This window comes from Penicillium maclennaniae (assembly GCF_028827695.1).
Source record: "Penicillium maclennaniae strain IBT 15551 chromosome Unknown utg000003l:1.0-5670915.0:1.0-5674809.0, whole genome shotgun sequence".
Lineage (NCBI taxonomy): Eukaryota > Fungi > Ascomycota > Eurotiomycetes > Eurotiales > Aspergillaceae > Penicillium > Penicillium maclennaniae.
The window spans coordinates 2,975,243-2,990,944 of NW_026623215.1; the positions used below are offsets into that span (position 1 = coordinate 2,975,243).

General features: G+C 48.2%; 5 protein-coding genes across 5 annotated transcripts; 1 reads left to right on the top strand and 4 right to left on the bottom strand.

Annotated features, from left to right (window-relative positions):
* Positions 1 to 1,650: 1,650 nt before the first annotated feature.
* Positions 1,651 to 2,825, bottom strand: N7477_003230 (glycoside hydrolase family 16 protein; the record flags this gene model as incomplete). Its single annotated transcript, XM_056964893.1, has 4 exons — positions 1,651 to 1,992; positions 2,045 to 2,276; positions 2,314 to 2,508; positions 2,569 to 2,825. 4 exons carry the CDS (start codon positions 2,823 to 2,825, stop codon positions 1,651 to 1,653), a joined length of 1,026 nt encoding a protein of 341 aa, XP_056824846.1.
* A 2,017-nt stretch (positions 2,826 to 4,842) lies between these two features.
* Positions 4,843 to 6,606, bottom strand: N7477_003231 (dicarboxylic amino acid permease agtA; the record flags this gene model as incomplete). The annotated part of the gene is made up of 2 exons (XM_056964894.1): positions 4,843 to 6,160; positions 6,215 to 6,606. The coding sequence occupies 2 exons, from the start codon at positions 6,604 to 6,606 to the stop codon at positions 4,843 to 4,845; spliced, it is 1,710 nt and encodes a 569-aa protein (XP_056824847.1).
* Positions 6,607 to 8,876: 2,270 nt separating this feature from the next.
* On the bottom strand, positions 8,877 to 10,515 carry N7477_003232 (uncharacterized protein; the record flags this gene model as incomplete). Its single annotated transcript, XM_056964895.1, has 5 exons — positions 8,877 to 8,962; positions 9,013 to 9,186; positions 9,241 to 10,050; positions 10,109 to 10,354; positions 10,407 to 10,515. 5 exons carry the CDS (start codon positions 10,513 to 10,515, stop codon positions 8,877 to 8,879), a joined length of 1,425 nt encoding a protein of 474 aa, XP_056824848.1.
* A 520-nt stretch (positions 10,516 to 11,035) lies between these two features.
* On the bottom strand, positions 11,036 to 12,582 carry N7477_003233 (uncharacterized protein; the record flags this gene model as incomplete). The annotated part of the gene is made up of 9 exons (XM_056964896.1): positions 11,036 to 11,120; positions 11,177 to 11,605; positions 11,655 to 11,841; positions 11,894 to 11,919; positions 11,967 to 12,083; positions 12,170 to 12,211; positions 12,271 to 12,300; positions 12,460 to 12,512; positions 12,559 to 12,582. 9 exons carry the CDS (start codon positions 12,580 to 12,582, stop codon positions 11,036 to 11,038), a joined length of 993 nt encoding a protein of 330 aa, XP_056824849.1.
* A 1,930-nt stretch (positions 12,583 to 14,512) lies between these two features.
* Positions 14,513 to 15,509, top strand: N7477_003234 (short-chain dehydrogenase; the record flags this gene model as incomplete). The annotated part of the gene is made up of 3 exons (XM_056964897.1): positions 14,513 to 14,633; positions 14,690 to 14,800; positions 14,863 to 15,509. The coding sequence occupies 3 exons, from the start codon at positions 14,513 to 14,515 to the stop codon at positions 15,507 to 15,509; spliced, it is 879 nt and encodes a 292-aa protein (XP_056824850.1).
* Between the last annotated feature and the right edge of the window lie 193 nt (positions 15,510 to 15,702).

Sequence of the window (15,702 nt, forward strand, 5' to 3'; positions counted from 1 at the left end):
CAAGAAGGGCAATTTCGGGAACACCAATTGTATCAACAAGATGTTTCCATCTGAGTGCGATGCAGCATTCCTCGTTAATGTTTCGAATCCAGTCGTCATCATCTGAATGTTGGCTTCCTGGGTCTCTAGTCTTCTATGCAGTCTCAAGAATCAATTTTCGAGACGCAAATTCTCGGGAACTTGCTTCTTCCATGCCATGCGAAATTGCCTTTTGGAAGAAGTTGGTGTATATCTTTCCGATCTCAACTGCGGTAAGGCGTTCACTCAAGTTGAGATAGAGTAAGTTAGCCTCATAAGTAGAAAGCCTCATAAAGCTCCTTAAAAGACCGCTCGGAGTATGTAATTTGGATTTATCAATGCCGAAGTACTCCCAGTTGGCTTTCATCAATTTATCAAAATAGACTGCACACTTTGGCTTGATGAAGGACCCCTCGTCCTGTTTTCCAGATGGTATTCCCCATGATGATCGAGCTCCATTCACTTCCATTCGCGCTTCAGAGTGATGTTGATTTTATGGAGCCGGTATAAAAGCATCGGTTCCAGGAATTTGATGCAATTGTCTCTCTTGCTTCGCTGTCATACTCGGCGAGCAAGCATGATCGTACTTGGCACAGCGATCGCATTTCTGGAGAGGCCATATGCGACCAAGACAATTTCATGACATTCTTCATAAATCAATTCTCCAAAGGTAATTCACTATATGGGGGTGGCACCTTCTTCTTGTCTTTTCGACACTGGATGCACTTGGAATAATGCAATCGTTGAGTAATGTTCTCGTTGTGGCCCCGATCTATCGTAAGAATAAAATTTGGCGTCGATACGATAGAGCTGAAAAAATTAACAGTTGGAAGACTTTTCAAAGACAAGGGGCCAAAATCTTCTGAGTGACCTGGTAAGACACTGAGGAGCTATGGATGACCCGAACGAAGTGGGATTCGCGCCCCTCTGTAAAGAACTCAGTACCCCTGAGGCCTATTTTACAGCTCTTGTTTGCTGGTCGCAGTACTCGCAAAAATATCTATGTTGATAGGGGGATTTTCTTAAGTATTGTGATAGTCGCAGTGGCAGTCGCAGTGGCAGTGGCAGTCGCGGTCGCGGTCGCGGTCGCAGTTACAGTCGGTCGCAATCGGAGGCGCTTACGGAGCGCGAATATCTCGCTTAGTTTTTTTTTGCGTTATTAAATTGCCAACACTATTCCCATTATAAAGGTCAGGGTCATATCAATTTACTGTGAGTCCCATACTGGCGCGGAACCTGCTTTTCGATCAAGGTCCCCAAGACCTCTGAGCACTTACGAGATAGCATCGTTTTGAGTGAATCCCACTACCCTATACTAGATACGGCTATATGATTGTCTTATGTTTCGTTTCCCGGAAGATACCAATTTATACAGGATTATCATCTCCTTGTTTGTCTCAGTGGCATCATGTATACTCAAGAGTGTGTGGTCTTTGTCGTTGTGCTCTCATCCCGTTAGGCTCTAAGTTCGTTAAGAAGTGGTATACGACAATTTACGCACTCTCAAGATAGGCCCGAATAAGACCAACTTTGTACCTGAGATCATATTCTGTACATGAATGAGCGTGGAATTGCAGTGTGTTTCAAATTATCAATCAATGCCAATCATCATGCGCCATATAGATGTATTTCCTATGCGTTTGCTTGATAAACCTTGAAACTCTTGAACTCCCAGTATGCAGTCGTAAAATTGGAGGCATTATCCATCACAAAGGTCTCACAACTGTCCGGACACCCGCTCTGTGTGGTGTAGTACTTTGTCGCGGATGCCCAGCCTCCGCAAAAATCGATATTGGCAATAATGCTCTGATTTTTGAAATGGTTGCCAATGTCGCACTCCGTACTAGGGAAATCTGCATACGCTTTACCCCAGGTGGAAGGATCGGGGCTCCCTGAGGTAATATCCGAAGGGATATCAGCGCGAACCCAGTTCCAGACTCGAATGCCCGCGTCACGGAGCTCCATGGCATAGACCTAAACAAAAGTTAGCTGGTAGGTTTTTTTGTGAGCACAAGGAAACACTAACTCCGCCGCCCTGTGCATTGAATTCAGGACCATATGTGGGCTTAGCGCCTCTCACACCACAACATGATTCATCATTCGCTTCCCAGTAACAGGTTTTGTGTAGCGCAGTACCGGTCTCTTTCCGCTTCACGCCCATATTGCAGCCACTTGACGTATGAAGAGTTGCTTGGTTACCCCATTCACCCATATTCACAGCTTCCATGACATCGATCTCGCCATGTGCTGGCCAATTACTTGGGTCTGTGAGCCAAAGAGCTGGCCATATACCACAGGCGTAGGGGGGTATGCAAAATATCGAAAACGAAGAGCCCATCGGCATAGGTATTGTTAGACGTGATTCTGACAGATTGGCGGCCATTGGCCACCTCGTCTGACCCGCTATATGTTGTGTCCACCTTGAGCACAGCTGATGTGTCTGTGGCATATGTCAAATTGAGCCATTCAGATGCAGCTCGGTCAATATACCTTGTAGCAAGAAGATTAGCGGTGAAGGGGTGAATTACAAAGAGGTCGCAGAAGACATACTGGACAAATCCACCCGACGGGTCAGAGGTAGCATAATAAAAATTATTGAAGAAATCAGACCCTGAATAGGTGTCTACCAAACTATAGTCGAGTTTGGTATAATTAGGGTAACGATTTGCCCGCACTCCGAGCACAGCACCCACGATAACAGCAACGATGACCACAACAGCACCGACGGCGGCGGCAAGCTTTTTCGTCAAAGACCATCCTCGCGGGTCCCAGGCAGAATGACCTGCTTTGGTTGCGTCGGCTTCCATATTCCAAGATCCGTACGCAGGTGGTTCGCTGAGTCTTCAGATTCTTGAGAAGCCTGATTGCCTAGGACCTGAATGAGATGACCAATCATGTAAATCATAGGGCATCCCAACAGAAAATACGGTTAAGGTTATCCAATCGTTGGAAAGAAATGTTTGCCGGTTCAGGAACGATGCGGAGAGTAAAATAAAACAGGAATAGAATATCCGCACATTACTTCCGATGAAAACACAATCGCTTCCAGATGCGCGATGAAGATTTGCGATTCACAGTGAGGCCGCGTATCTTGCCAAGCCACCAATGACGAAGTGCGGCGGCTGCCACGCAGACCACGCGTTAAGGCTGTGTGATAAGGTCAAAGGGCAAGTAATCAATTTTGGACCGACTGAGTACAGCCAGCTGTCCAATCCGAAGTTCTCAAGCTGGCCTTACGACATGAAATCCCATCTATAGGTTGGATATTCGGCATTCTGCTTAAATCATCAAGCAAGTTCGTCCCAAAGAGGAAGGGTAAGTCCTTGTATCTATTAATAGGAGATGTCTGATTCAAAACAAGCCGCCGTGACTATAAACCTTGTCTTCTTCATACCATTTCAAGGAAAGGGTTCGAGGGGAACATCTATAAGGATGTCGGAACAGATTTGAAATTTCAAGTCAGTCAGGCTCAAGGATGTCCACCATGGCCACGCCGCTTTTGCCCCGTCGCAGTGGACAGCGAGTTCTACGAAAGGCGGTGAACCCATATTCGCGAACGAAAATTCCATTTTTCGTCTCTAGTCACTAGAATACACGCGTCAGGCAAACAAGTGGAGGTGCTGACAGGGTCTCAGCCCAGAATAACAAATTTGGCCTCCTGTTAGATCACCTCCACCTTCGTTTCCAGGGTTCACCACGGCGCAAACTCTGCAGCAGTCTTTACAGCCGTGTTTCAGGATTAAGGTAAGGAAGACGTTTGACAGGACCTGAACAAATCCGTAGCGATCTTATCTCGGCAGTGCTTCAACTGTAAAGGACAAAGCAACGAGGACGATGGCAAGTCCGGGTAGTAGTGTTGCAAGTTAGTACCACAAAAGTATCTACCGCTTTTAGCGACCCGCAGGGAAACAATGACTAAGAGGAGCAAACGTACATCTACGGGCTCCTCGACTTCTACTCAAATATCTGGACTTGCCCTTGAAGCTTAAAGAACCGTAGAAAGCGTAGAAAGCACAATTATGGCCGATCCAGAAGATGTCGACAAAGGTGGAGATTGCAGTGAGTCTAGAAAGCCAAAGTCTTTCCATGGTTCCGAAGACGACCACTTTTTCGAACACAAAGTATTTAGAGAAACCGGCCCTGGGCTCGAACATGTTTCTTACAGGAAAAGAGATAATGAAGGCTTTTCAAATATCCGAGCGCATCATAGAAGAGTCTATGAATGATGAATGCGATCCATACTTCGTAAGCATTGAGGACGTGATCATCAAACTGGCTGCGGCCAGGCCGGAAGTCAAAAGTCGGGTTAGGGGGGGGGAAATCCAGATTTTTATTCTCCATTAACAAAGCTATTAAATTTCCCCTCGGAAAAAAGACATGCAGAATCAATGACGCTGCTTGATCATGGAATTTAAGATGTTTGCAGAGTGCTTCGTCTTATTAGTTCGAGCTTATGTCCCTCACTTCCGAGAAACAAAAAAAAATAAATATCCTGAAGCGGGTACCGAATGACTCGTCAACAGGGATGAAGTTACTGAAGAGTCGAGGGATAGAGCTTGGCACAGGTTGTTGGCTTGAGTGAACCCAGGATAAGAAGATAGGCAGAGACCCAGCTCAGGATAGTCTAAGCAAATGGATTCTACTCCTTGGTGATATTATAGGAAAGATTATTTGAAGAGTCGCACGGACTCTATCGGTTGACATTTCGTAATTCATCTAGTCTCGTTGTAGTATGATAGAGATGATCCGTTTGCATTATAAAGACACGCAAGGCACGTACTCTTTCATCATATTTTTCTCAGATTAAAAGGTCATGGAAACAACTCAAAACAGCCAGGAAACACACTTCTGGTAGAACCAGTTTGAGTCAGCATGCTTCTCAGCCTGAGCCTCCTTTCGAGCAAGGAAGGCAGCTTCCTCGCGATCGATCTCATCCTTACCACTCCAAAGGTCCGCGTTTTCAGGAGTAACCTTTGGCTCACCACGGTGCGTGAACTTGTACCCAAAGATGAGAATTAGGTATAGCGGAATGCCCAGATATGCCGTGATAAAGTTTTTGTAGTCGAAGTTGCCATATTTCGGAGAGTGGGTGAACACGTTGAAATTCTTCGTGAGAGCGATGAGGATACAGAAGGCTAGGGCTCCGTAGGAGCCGTAGACACCAAATGGCGCGACGTAAGCGAGCTCGCTGTCGGGAACATTCTGTGCCCGTCGTGCACGGACGAAATAGATGTGAGTGACCAGGATTGAGATCCAGGTCAAGAGACCGAAGATGGTGACCAGGTTCACGAAGTATTTGAAGATCGTCTTTGAATCACTAGAAACATTCATGTATGCCAAAAGCGCAAATAGGGCCGAGACGCCCAGAGCGAAGATGGGCACACCCCGCCGGTCTGTTCGGGACAATATTCTGGGCGCTTTTCCTTCGCGGGCAAGACCATAGATTGTACGAGTCGCAATATAAAGGTCTGAATTAGCCGCGGAAAACACGAAGAGAAGGATGCAAGCGTTTAAAATATGCGAGAGCGCGGGGATACCGGCGTTTTCAATGGCGACAACGAATGGGGATGCGGCAGCGGAGCTGCTGGCATTGACGGCGAAAGCCAGCTTAGGATCATTGTATTTGACCAAAGTGCCCACAAGGAGAACAGAGAGCACATAAAAGACCAGGATTCGGTAGAATGTCAACCGGATGGCGCGGGGAATAGTGCGGCGAGGATTCTGGGCTTCACCCACGGTGACACCGACCAGTTCCGTTCCGAGGTAGGCAAAGGTTGCAGATACCATGGTAGACCAGAAAGCATAGAATCGGCCAGAAGCACCGGTGTCAATGTATTCTGCGAAAGCGCCCGGGTCCTTCCAGTATCTGAATCCTTTCCGGTCATGATCAGGGCCTCCGCCCAGCATCAAGATGAAAGACAGCAGAATGATTCCGAGAATCACAACAACCTTGAACGATGATAGCCAGAACTCGAACTCGCCGAAGAATTTCACTCCAAAGTAATTGATACAGATGATCAAAAGAAGGAAGACCGTGATCCAGACACCGGGGTTGACCTTTTCCGCTGGTAACCAATACGATATGACTAGCGCACCAGCTGTCAACTGATTTGGTGTGACGAGAATATATTTAAACCAATACCTGTGATCTATGTCAGCAATCACCTTTGCTCACGGCGGTTTAGAGGGTACTCACATCCAGCCCACTGTAAAACCGAGGGCAGGATCACAGAATCGAACAGCATAGCCAGTAAACCCAGAGGGCAAGGGAAGCCATGCCGCCATTTCGCCAAGAGCGCACATTACCAAGTACACGATGAAGCCCACCCAGGCATAAGCGATCAGGATCGAGCCTGGGCCTGCTTTCGCAAGAGCTTCACCTGTTCCAATAATCAGACCGGTTCCGATGGCACCACCGATCGCAATCATGGTGATGTGCCTCGCCTTGAGGGCACGCTGAAGCTCCACATGGTTGGGATCTGACAGGCCACCTCTCTCAACCGTGGCAATGTCATCGCCGCTGTATTCGCTCTTGATCGGGGCCTCAGATGAGAAGCCTGAGGGCTTCTCACTCTTCAGCTCCGACATTGTTGCTCTGAGGAAACACGAGATGAGTTCTAGAGAGGCACCGGAAGCTGCAGCAAAGCGGGTGTCCTCTAGGGGAAAGAGGAAAAATGAAGAGAGGAGCAGCGAAGGGATGGGCCTTAGCGTGAATAAATCGCCGAGGCCTCAACCTGCAGCTCGACTGTTCTCGATCTAGGGCCAAGAAAAGAATGACCGCTCACGAGATAAGACCCTCAGGAGCTGGGCAAAATCACGGGAAAACTCGACTAAATAGGTATTCAGACATTCGGAGACCTCGTTTTCCTGATAAGCCGACTGGGAAGCCAAGCAGCCAAGCCATCTCGCGCGTGGAAGTGGATCACCTACGTGGGAATGTTCCACGGGATCATGCGGAGTACCTGAGGTCCAGCAAAGGTTACATTCCCAAGAGCCTCCTCTTAAACATGGCTATAATACGCGAGCGCCCCCTGGACTCTGAGCCCAGATCATCGTGCAGTTGAAGAAGGTTGTGCCTGCACGAACTGGAAAAACATTGCCAAAAATGAAATCTGAGACTCGATAGCTAATTGATGTACATAGTATCAGAGCCCTAAGCGCCGCCAGGTCTTCCCCGATCAAAGCTTCTTGATAAGAGTTGTCCTAGTTTGACGAAGTGGAGTGCCCAGACGCCAAGATATCGGAGGGAAACTAACCCTTTTTCACATCTTCCCGGGGGGGGGCGCGCACGGCTCGGCTTGCATCGGACTTGATCTCTCCCTAGCACGCCAGTGCGGGTTGATATGGGGTATCTTCTGCGTGTCAGCATAGAACTCGAACTCAATTATTCACAGTATGGGGTAAAGGGACTTGTCAATACGTGGCGTAGCGGAGTGGCATTCCGGGCTATTCACTCCGCCCCAACATGGACATGGCAAGATCAGAAATACAATCAAAAGTGATCCACTTGTCACGAGCCCGGCCCCAAGGAAATTTCTCGACGTGACTTGCCCTCGGCGAGCGCAGGCGCAGTAAGGTTGAACAGGACGGAAATGGCTTGGCGATCAGCCAGCGTTGCGCGCCAAGACCGTCCACCACTGCCGTTCTATCCAATAGCAGTGGGAGATGTTTTTGCTGCCCGGTTGGTTTGTACCGTGGCTGCTTGGCAGGCGCCCTGGCGATGGGTTTTTCGAATCACCTCTCTCGAATTTTCTTTGGCTTTATCTAGCCAAGAAGATCAAGTGGGCGTGCTTTGATAGCGATATTCTTACTCCAAGAAATGTGTACAAATTCCTGACTCATTAAATCTTTGCGATCCAGACTATGAGTCTGTGTTCGAAATAATCCTCGGAAATCATCAAAATGCCTGGAAATGGCATAGAATAGCCAAGTCTTCAACGACCCAAACATTCAGTCGCAACCACTGTCATTGTTGAGGAGACTTGACTAAGCAAAGACTATACTTCTAGGTGGACAGAGTGGCTTGGAGACGGTAAAGCTGCTTTGGTGCCTCCAACGTAGACTAGCGAAAGTAGAGAAAGAAGACGATGAGGCGACCGTGCCTGAAAATCAACACTGAGTAACGAGGGACGAATAGATACATGAAAGTGTCAAGCATTTACAATGAGGGTAAAACAATGTGATGGAATAATGTGAAATTCTCATTGCTACAGTAGCTGAAATCAATACTAACAGGTTGTCCAGATGTCACTTGCTTAAGCGGAAATGGCACATATTGGCGGAAAAGCGCTCGTGGAAATGTTGTCCGGCATGAAGCGTCCCTTAGTACCTGTCTCTACATATACTTAAAGCTTCTCAATGAATCTTCGCACTACTTGGTTGTCGTCGAGAGCCATCGGATATGCATTTCTTAGCTATGATCTCTGCTTCTCTCCCTGGTCCTCCTAGGCTTGGAGAAGATACCGATGACCACCACAGATGATCTTGTAAATTCCTGGATCTGACAAGAATTGATCTAATTGAACTTCGCATTGAGAGACATTATCACCAAAGATTTTGCATCATGCGTAACCAGCTTCTTTCTATGAAGAGCTCGTTTTCTTTCCAAGACCCACGAGACCTTGACGCCAATAAGATGCTGGCAATTGATCAACGCGTAACTTGCTCTTCGTTAAAAATCATGGCCACAACCTCTCAACATGTTGCCTCCTCATTTTGTAACAAACTGACCTCAGTGAAAGATACTTTTTCATCAAGGGTCTTCTTCAGTTTTGACACCAAGAATCCATCTGCTCGGCTGGCATTTCGATCTGCAAGTTGTCATTGACATAACGGAAATAATTTCATCAGACCACATTTTAATCAGTACATGGTCTGGACTTCTCTCTCGCGGTCGGGTTGAGGTTTAATGCCGCCACGAGCCCAGCCACGATGGAAGCTAGAGCTATACTCATCAGACACGATAGCTCAAGCACAAGAAAGTACAACACTCACTGAGTATAAGTTGTAATTCGTAGAACCCGAATTTTTCTACTACGACTCCAGCCAAGATTGGCCCAACCAGCAGGCCAGTCATCCAGCTCATGCCTGTCAATGCGATCGCCCGAGAATATCCGCGACCTTTGCCAAAGACGCCAGGGTCGCGTGTCTCCAGTGTATCAACGGTCTCTGAAGGTAAAGAGTTAGAAACCGATCATGCCGAAACGTATTTCCAAAACTCACCGGTTGCTTCCATGGTGCCAACTCCATTAAGCAAGCATATCAAGCAACCAACCGTAGCAGTGCATACACAGAAGATAATCTTGCCCCGGTCCCCGGTCGTGGCCCATGGGAACCGGTCATCACCAGCAGCACCAAGAACCCACAAGAATGGAGCGAGAGATAGAAAGCCGACCGTGGTCGGAGTACGAGACCCCTGCCGATCCTTCAACCATCCCACGAGCGGAGAAAGAATCATTCCAGGGCCTTGAAGAGCAGCAAAGAGCAGACCGACAGGGAAAACTCCCCACCCGAATGCATCTCGCACATGAATCGCAAATGTCGTTTGGAAACTTCCAATTAAGAGAGAAAAGACAAAATAGCAGAAAAGTCCTGCAGAGAAACGAGCTTGCCGCAGTAGCAAGGCATAGAACCTCCAGCCTTGCACTTCTGGCACAGTAGCGGCGGGCTCTGACTGCCGCTCGCCCAGTAAGGACGCTTGCTCAGTGTCAACAGGCGTTTCATCCTGAGAGTCTGGTTTGCCATTCTCATTGTTATGTGATTGTTTTTCAATCATCAAAAGCCGCATGATTATATCGACCACAAGGAACGCAAAGGCCCCTGCCCAGGCGGTCCAGTAGCCCCCAAAGCCGAACAGAAAAGCGGCTATAACAGGTCCAGCAAAAGTTCCAGCAGCCGATAAAGTAGAAACTAAACCAGCAATCTTGCCCATATGCTCCGTACCAAGATTCTCTGCCAGTGTTGCCAGACTGACGATGAAAAGTCCATTGCTGACAATAGACTGGAAGAGACGACCAACAAATAGACCAGCCACTGTTCCATTGTCAGTATCGAGATCGCAACAGTAATCATCTATTGTAGAGAGACTCACATGAAGTTGTGATTGAGAGACATACGATGCTCACCAGAGTCAGCACCAAGAGAGCAAGTAATACCACTTTCTTTGACTTGGCTCGGTCGGCAATGTCGCCAAGTGAGGGTCCAGATGCAATAGATATCACTGCTCCCTCGACGAGGAACGCAGAAGTGAGTCTCTGAGTCTCTGACACATCAACGCCTATGCGATCCTCCAGAATGAATGGAAGCAGTGGTACCATGAATGAAAAGAGCATTTCATCTATAACATTCAGTATCATTACGCCTTCCGCTCGATTTTCCGGATCACTTACCGGTGAACAATGCCATTGACATGCTGCTAATGATGAACGTGTTGGACGATCGCCATCCGTTACCTCGTGCGGGGGACAGGCCGCTGCTACCCCTAGAATGCTGAAACATGTTGAGACTTGAAAGGACCGAACAGGTTCTGAAGGCCTTTTCTATGGTAACCAAGTCTTTCAATTATGTACGGTAGTGTCTGGCCTCTCTTCTTCAAGTTCTTCAAGAAAGCAAGAACTTGCAAGGATGATGAGATTCGAGGAAATTATTGCACAATGTTACAATCTACTAATCTCCGCACCTGGGGCCGAAAGATAGGAAAGCTGCGGCTCTCATCGGTTCAACACATCACTAGACCCAATTCAGTCATCCCTTGAACGATGTCTTACTTAACAGCGGTGTGCGCACAAATTCGATAGCTTGAACCGAAAATCGCGGTGGATATATGATAATCACAAAGTAGAAGTTTGGGTTCAAGCGAGCCAGACACGAAACTCCAGGAGAAAGAATGTTGCGGATCGTGACTCATACATTGATAGAATTATGTACACAGTGATTGTCAGGCCCTGAGCCTATCTCGGATTTTTTCAACAAAGTGAACTTTTAATTTGCTGGAGCCGCACACTGAAACGAGGATTTCTCATTCATCCTCGACCTTGATCGCTTTCTCCGGGGTCTTGCCTGGAAGTTCACCCGCCATGGGCTTGCGCGCCCATACCCGTCGCCTGTATAAAACAATCAGTCATGAATTGTCAGACATCAGATCATATGAGAGACTTACGCTCTTTGATAGACGTGAAAATGCGGGTTCTTGAGCTCAGCGCGCAGCTTGGCGTTATAGACCTGAACGTCCTCCTTCGTCCAGGGTTCAGGAGATCCGAATTTCGTCAGCAACCACATGCACCATCCCTCCATACCAGACAGCCAGTGCTGGTAGTTTACAGTGCCAGCCTCCTTGTATTTCTGATCGCGCGCCCAGGGACCGATAGGCCATTTGTAAGACTGCTCCTGCACTTCGACAAACCCAGCCTTGCGAATGCTCTCTTGCATAGTGTCGATGGCGTCAAGGTTTCGCCCTGCGCGCTTACCGCATTCTGAAACATTAGGGCCCCAGGTACAGAGAACATTGTCAGGTGGCAAACTCCCATCGTCACATTCAATGTAGGGACTAGCTTCGATCTGTTCGATCCAGGCTCCTGGGCGTAGGTTGCTTGATGCGTGTTAGAGACAGGGTGTTGAGGACGCGAATTTTATCTCACTCATAGCATGTCTTATAGACTCGGTCCCATTCTGCGGGGTCGAAGGAGCCGATCAAAATTCGCATGTGGATCAAGTCGAAGGGCTCTCGCCAGGTCCAGTCACTGAGGACGTTGTCGACTTCCAAGACACAATTCGGAGGCATCCAAGTAACGGGAGGCGGGAAGAGATCGACACCGCGAACGGTCGCTTTGGCTTGTCAATTCAAGAATCGCATTGGTTTTGGGGCACGAGACCATACCGCCAGGGAACATATCCGCGACATCACTGAGTCTGGTCAGCAGGATTCGACGGGGGTGTAATGCTTCACTTACATAGCCCAATTACCCTTGCCGGTTCCAATATCGAGGATGTGCTTGGGTTGAGATCCTACTGGCGATCGAAATAGTGGATTCTCCCTATCCGAATCTAGAGCAATGGCGACCAAATGACTAGAATAAGTAGGCGTAAGCAAATGAAGCATCTGCGGTGATCGCGTTCTGATTTGAGTGTTTTTGCTCTCACGGGCTTGTCTTACCCGGCCTCATAAGTCTCAAACATTTGATCATCGGAGGGAATGCTGTTTCACACGGTTTCAGTCCACACTAGTCTGCCAGCTGAGTTGTCCCTGGTGCTCACGGATATTCCTTGTCGCTGAGAGTTTGGTATCTGTAGAACTGCTATGAGCTATGGCCACCTAATCGAAGTAAAGAGCATTACCGCCGTCCATTTTCCATTAGACCTCGATAGATCGAAGAACCGATCGAAGTTGTTTCCCTAGACTCCTTTCAGCGATCTGAACTGCACCAAAAGTGTCAGTGATCCTACGATTGCCAGTCATCGGGGTAATAAGTTGGTTGGCTGGAATATAAGTCCGGATCCTGCTGATTGTCAGCACTGATATAGAGATAGTCCAAGGAGACCAACCGGCGCAATCGTTTCGTTGCCCATTGTGAATAGACGTTTTGGCCGCCGTCTCCTGTGATTGAGATGAGACTGGAGATGAAGCAAGAGGTCAGACAACGGGTTTGAAATCAGACGCGACTTCGGATGGGCCAGGGTCTCATTTTTTTCCCACTATGGGCGCATGGCCCCTCACCTTGACGGTAATACTGATTGGGCGTTGGATAGCGTCGGGCTGCACAACGGTATCCTATCTAGCTCCCGCGACTTGGTCAATCGGCGATATCTAACTGGGTAGTGTGGGCTAACGGCTCTCTGTAAGTCGCTGATCAAGTGGATTACGGGCCGATTGACGTGATTGTCCCCAGCCAGGTTATACTCCATTCGGGAGGAGCCCGCTTTTGTGGGTACATCGGTTTCAGAAAAAGGTATTGCCCGGACCCATTCCATCTTGCACGATTCTCATTCGAAGACGAAAAAGGAACTAGACTCCCTGGCTGAGACAATCTGGATGGTCAAACCTGTGCGAGGTCAATCACCCCAGACACGTGGAACGATCCACTTCGGGGGACGCCGGCCCCGCCCAACGCCTTCCTAGTCCATGGTCAATATTGCTACCGGGGCCCTCGTCATCGACATAGCGGGGTAAAAGCCATCTGCGAACCGGCCGTTGAGCTCAGCTTCCTAATTTTTCAAAGTGGCCCACTTTCATAACACTACCTTTTCTCTTTTTCTTTTTTGGTTCTTTTTTCCCCTTCTTCAACCAGTGTCTTCTATTATTTCTTACGAGTGGAAGACTGAATGATCATACAGCATGCGAGGATAACAAATATTGTACCATGGGCGGTCATTAGGCATCTGCCTACATCTTGGCAAGCTAGGGATGAAACAGTACGCCTAGGCGATGCCGAGTGCGTCACACCATCTGATAGATTATTGCGTTAATGCTCGGAGCGGGAAAGGATTGACCTACATGTGTAAGGAGCAATTATCTTTCCAGAGTGACGGCGCAGAAGGGCCAAAGTGCAGAAGGCGTTTGATTCCCAGGTATTTTGAGTATTGTCCAAGTAAAATGTCAACTATTCAAGCGAAGGAAACTATTCCAATATTGGAAAAGGGCTGATTGGCTTTCCGTCTCCCTTATCTCAACGAATATGACCTAAACGTCTTCATCGCGGAAAGTTATACAATTTTACCTAACGAAGGAGAGTAACTTAAGGTCTACATATCTCAAGATCAATTACGTGACTCACAGTGCCGCAAGCTAGAACAGCTTAGAATTTCGGGCAGCCTTCACCGAATATTGCCCTCAGCACCAGTCTGTCGTTCTGCATGGGTAATCATGTTACCCTGTCACCATCTCAATCTCTTTGTAATCTCATCTTCAGCACCGGTTGGTTCCCCAATTCGTTCTGTTCAAGCTCAGGTAAGACATAGCAGTATCCTACGTGAGAGTATAACCAGATAGCCTTGGAAGAATTGAAAGGGCAATAATGGCAGCTTTCATGACAGCTAAAAGTGCAAGATATGATATACCCCGTGTATGAGTAGATCTGACTTGATGTTTGGAACCTTGTTCTGAATTCTCCCCTGATGGGCAGGTGGTTAAAGTGCATCCTTTCTTCGAACCTCACATAATCCACCTGGTACGGACTGTCTTCTAGCTTCCATAATCCTTTGATATACCCTTTCATCTTGCTGCCTGCTATTGTCATATTGCGTGTTACGTACACAAAGCAGCAGGCTTGCGTGGGTTGGGCATCCGAGTGTTTCCTGGCACAAAATTAAGTCACCCGGCTTCATTTGAGCGGTCGGTACGCGGGCCGTGACTTTGAGGCTTTGATGCGGGGTTGCGGGGTCGAGATACAAATGATATGCCCCACAACCTACGATACATTGAGCTTGATCTTCCTACAGCTCGAAACTATTGACGCTTATTTGCTTCACCAATTCTACTTTTTTCATACAGAGATTCATCATGACCAACTACAGCGACGTCAATGTGCACGCACTCGAGCATCGCGAGGCCAAGCCATCTCAAGGAGACCCATCACAACCCGTGTCAGAGCTTTTTCGCCTGGACAAGCGAACAATTATAAGTAGGGACTGCATTCGTCCTTTCAATCAAATTCACCAGTCAACACAAAATTTCTAGTCACCGGCGGGTCAGGGTTTCTTGGAACGACCCTCGCAATCGCCATGTTCGAGAGTGGCGCCGATGTAATTTGCCTCGATCTTGCCGAGACCCCCACAGCCTCAAATTGGGGTCGGTATCTAGAGACCCTTCTATACGAGCCGGAAAACTGACCTGAACTGGCCCCTCAACAGGCGAGGTCGAAGCAGCTGCAAAGAATACCAAAAGTCAGCTCTCATACTACCAGCTCGATGTCACCGATGAGAACGCCATCCATGCAACATTTGCCAAGTTCATTCCCACACTCAGGTACGCCTTGAAGGGGCTGGTCACCTGCGCAGGTTTATCTCGAAATGGCCCTTCAACTGAATTCTTAGCCTATTCCTTCCGTCGCATCCTTGACATTAACGTGACCGGCACATTTCTGATTGCCCAAGCAACTGCCAAAGAGATGATGAAGGCGAACACGTCCGGGAGCATTGTCTTCGTGGCCAGCATGAGTGGATACGTGTCTAACAAGGGCGTCGATACTGCCGGGTATAACGCATCGAAAGCCGCAGTTCACCAGTTAACACGCTCTTTGGCGGCTGAATGGGGCTCACGTATTGGCGTGCCGCTTATCCGAGTCAACTCCCTCTCTCCGGGATATATTCGTACTGCGGCGACCGCAGAGGCGTTGCAGAAGCCGGGCATGGAAAGTCAATGGGTCGGCGATAATATGCTTTTCCGTCTTAGCACGGTGGACGAGTTCCGTGCTCCGGTGCTGTTCATGTTGGGCGATGGTAGCAGCTTTATGACAGGTGCTGATCTGCGCGTGGATGGAGGACATTGCTCATGGTAGCTCAAGTATCGCGGCCCCCAAATCTAACACACTGTCATCTCTTTTCCTAAAAGTAGCATTACATATATTACGTCTGTTGACGATCGACTGAAGCCTTGGCTATTATTTTACCGCAATTTGGGATTTATGGATTCGAGACTTCTCTTTGACCCTGTCCTAAAAGCCCCTCAAAGAGGCGATTGAATTATGTAGG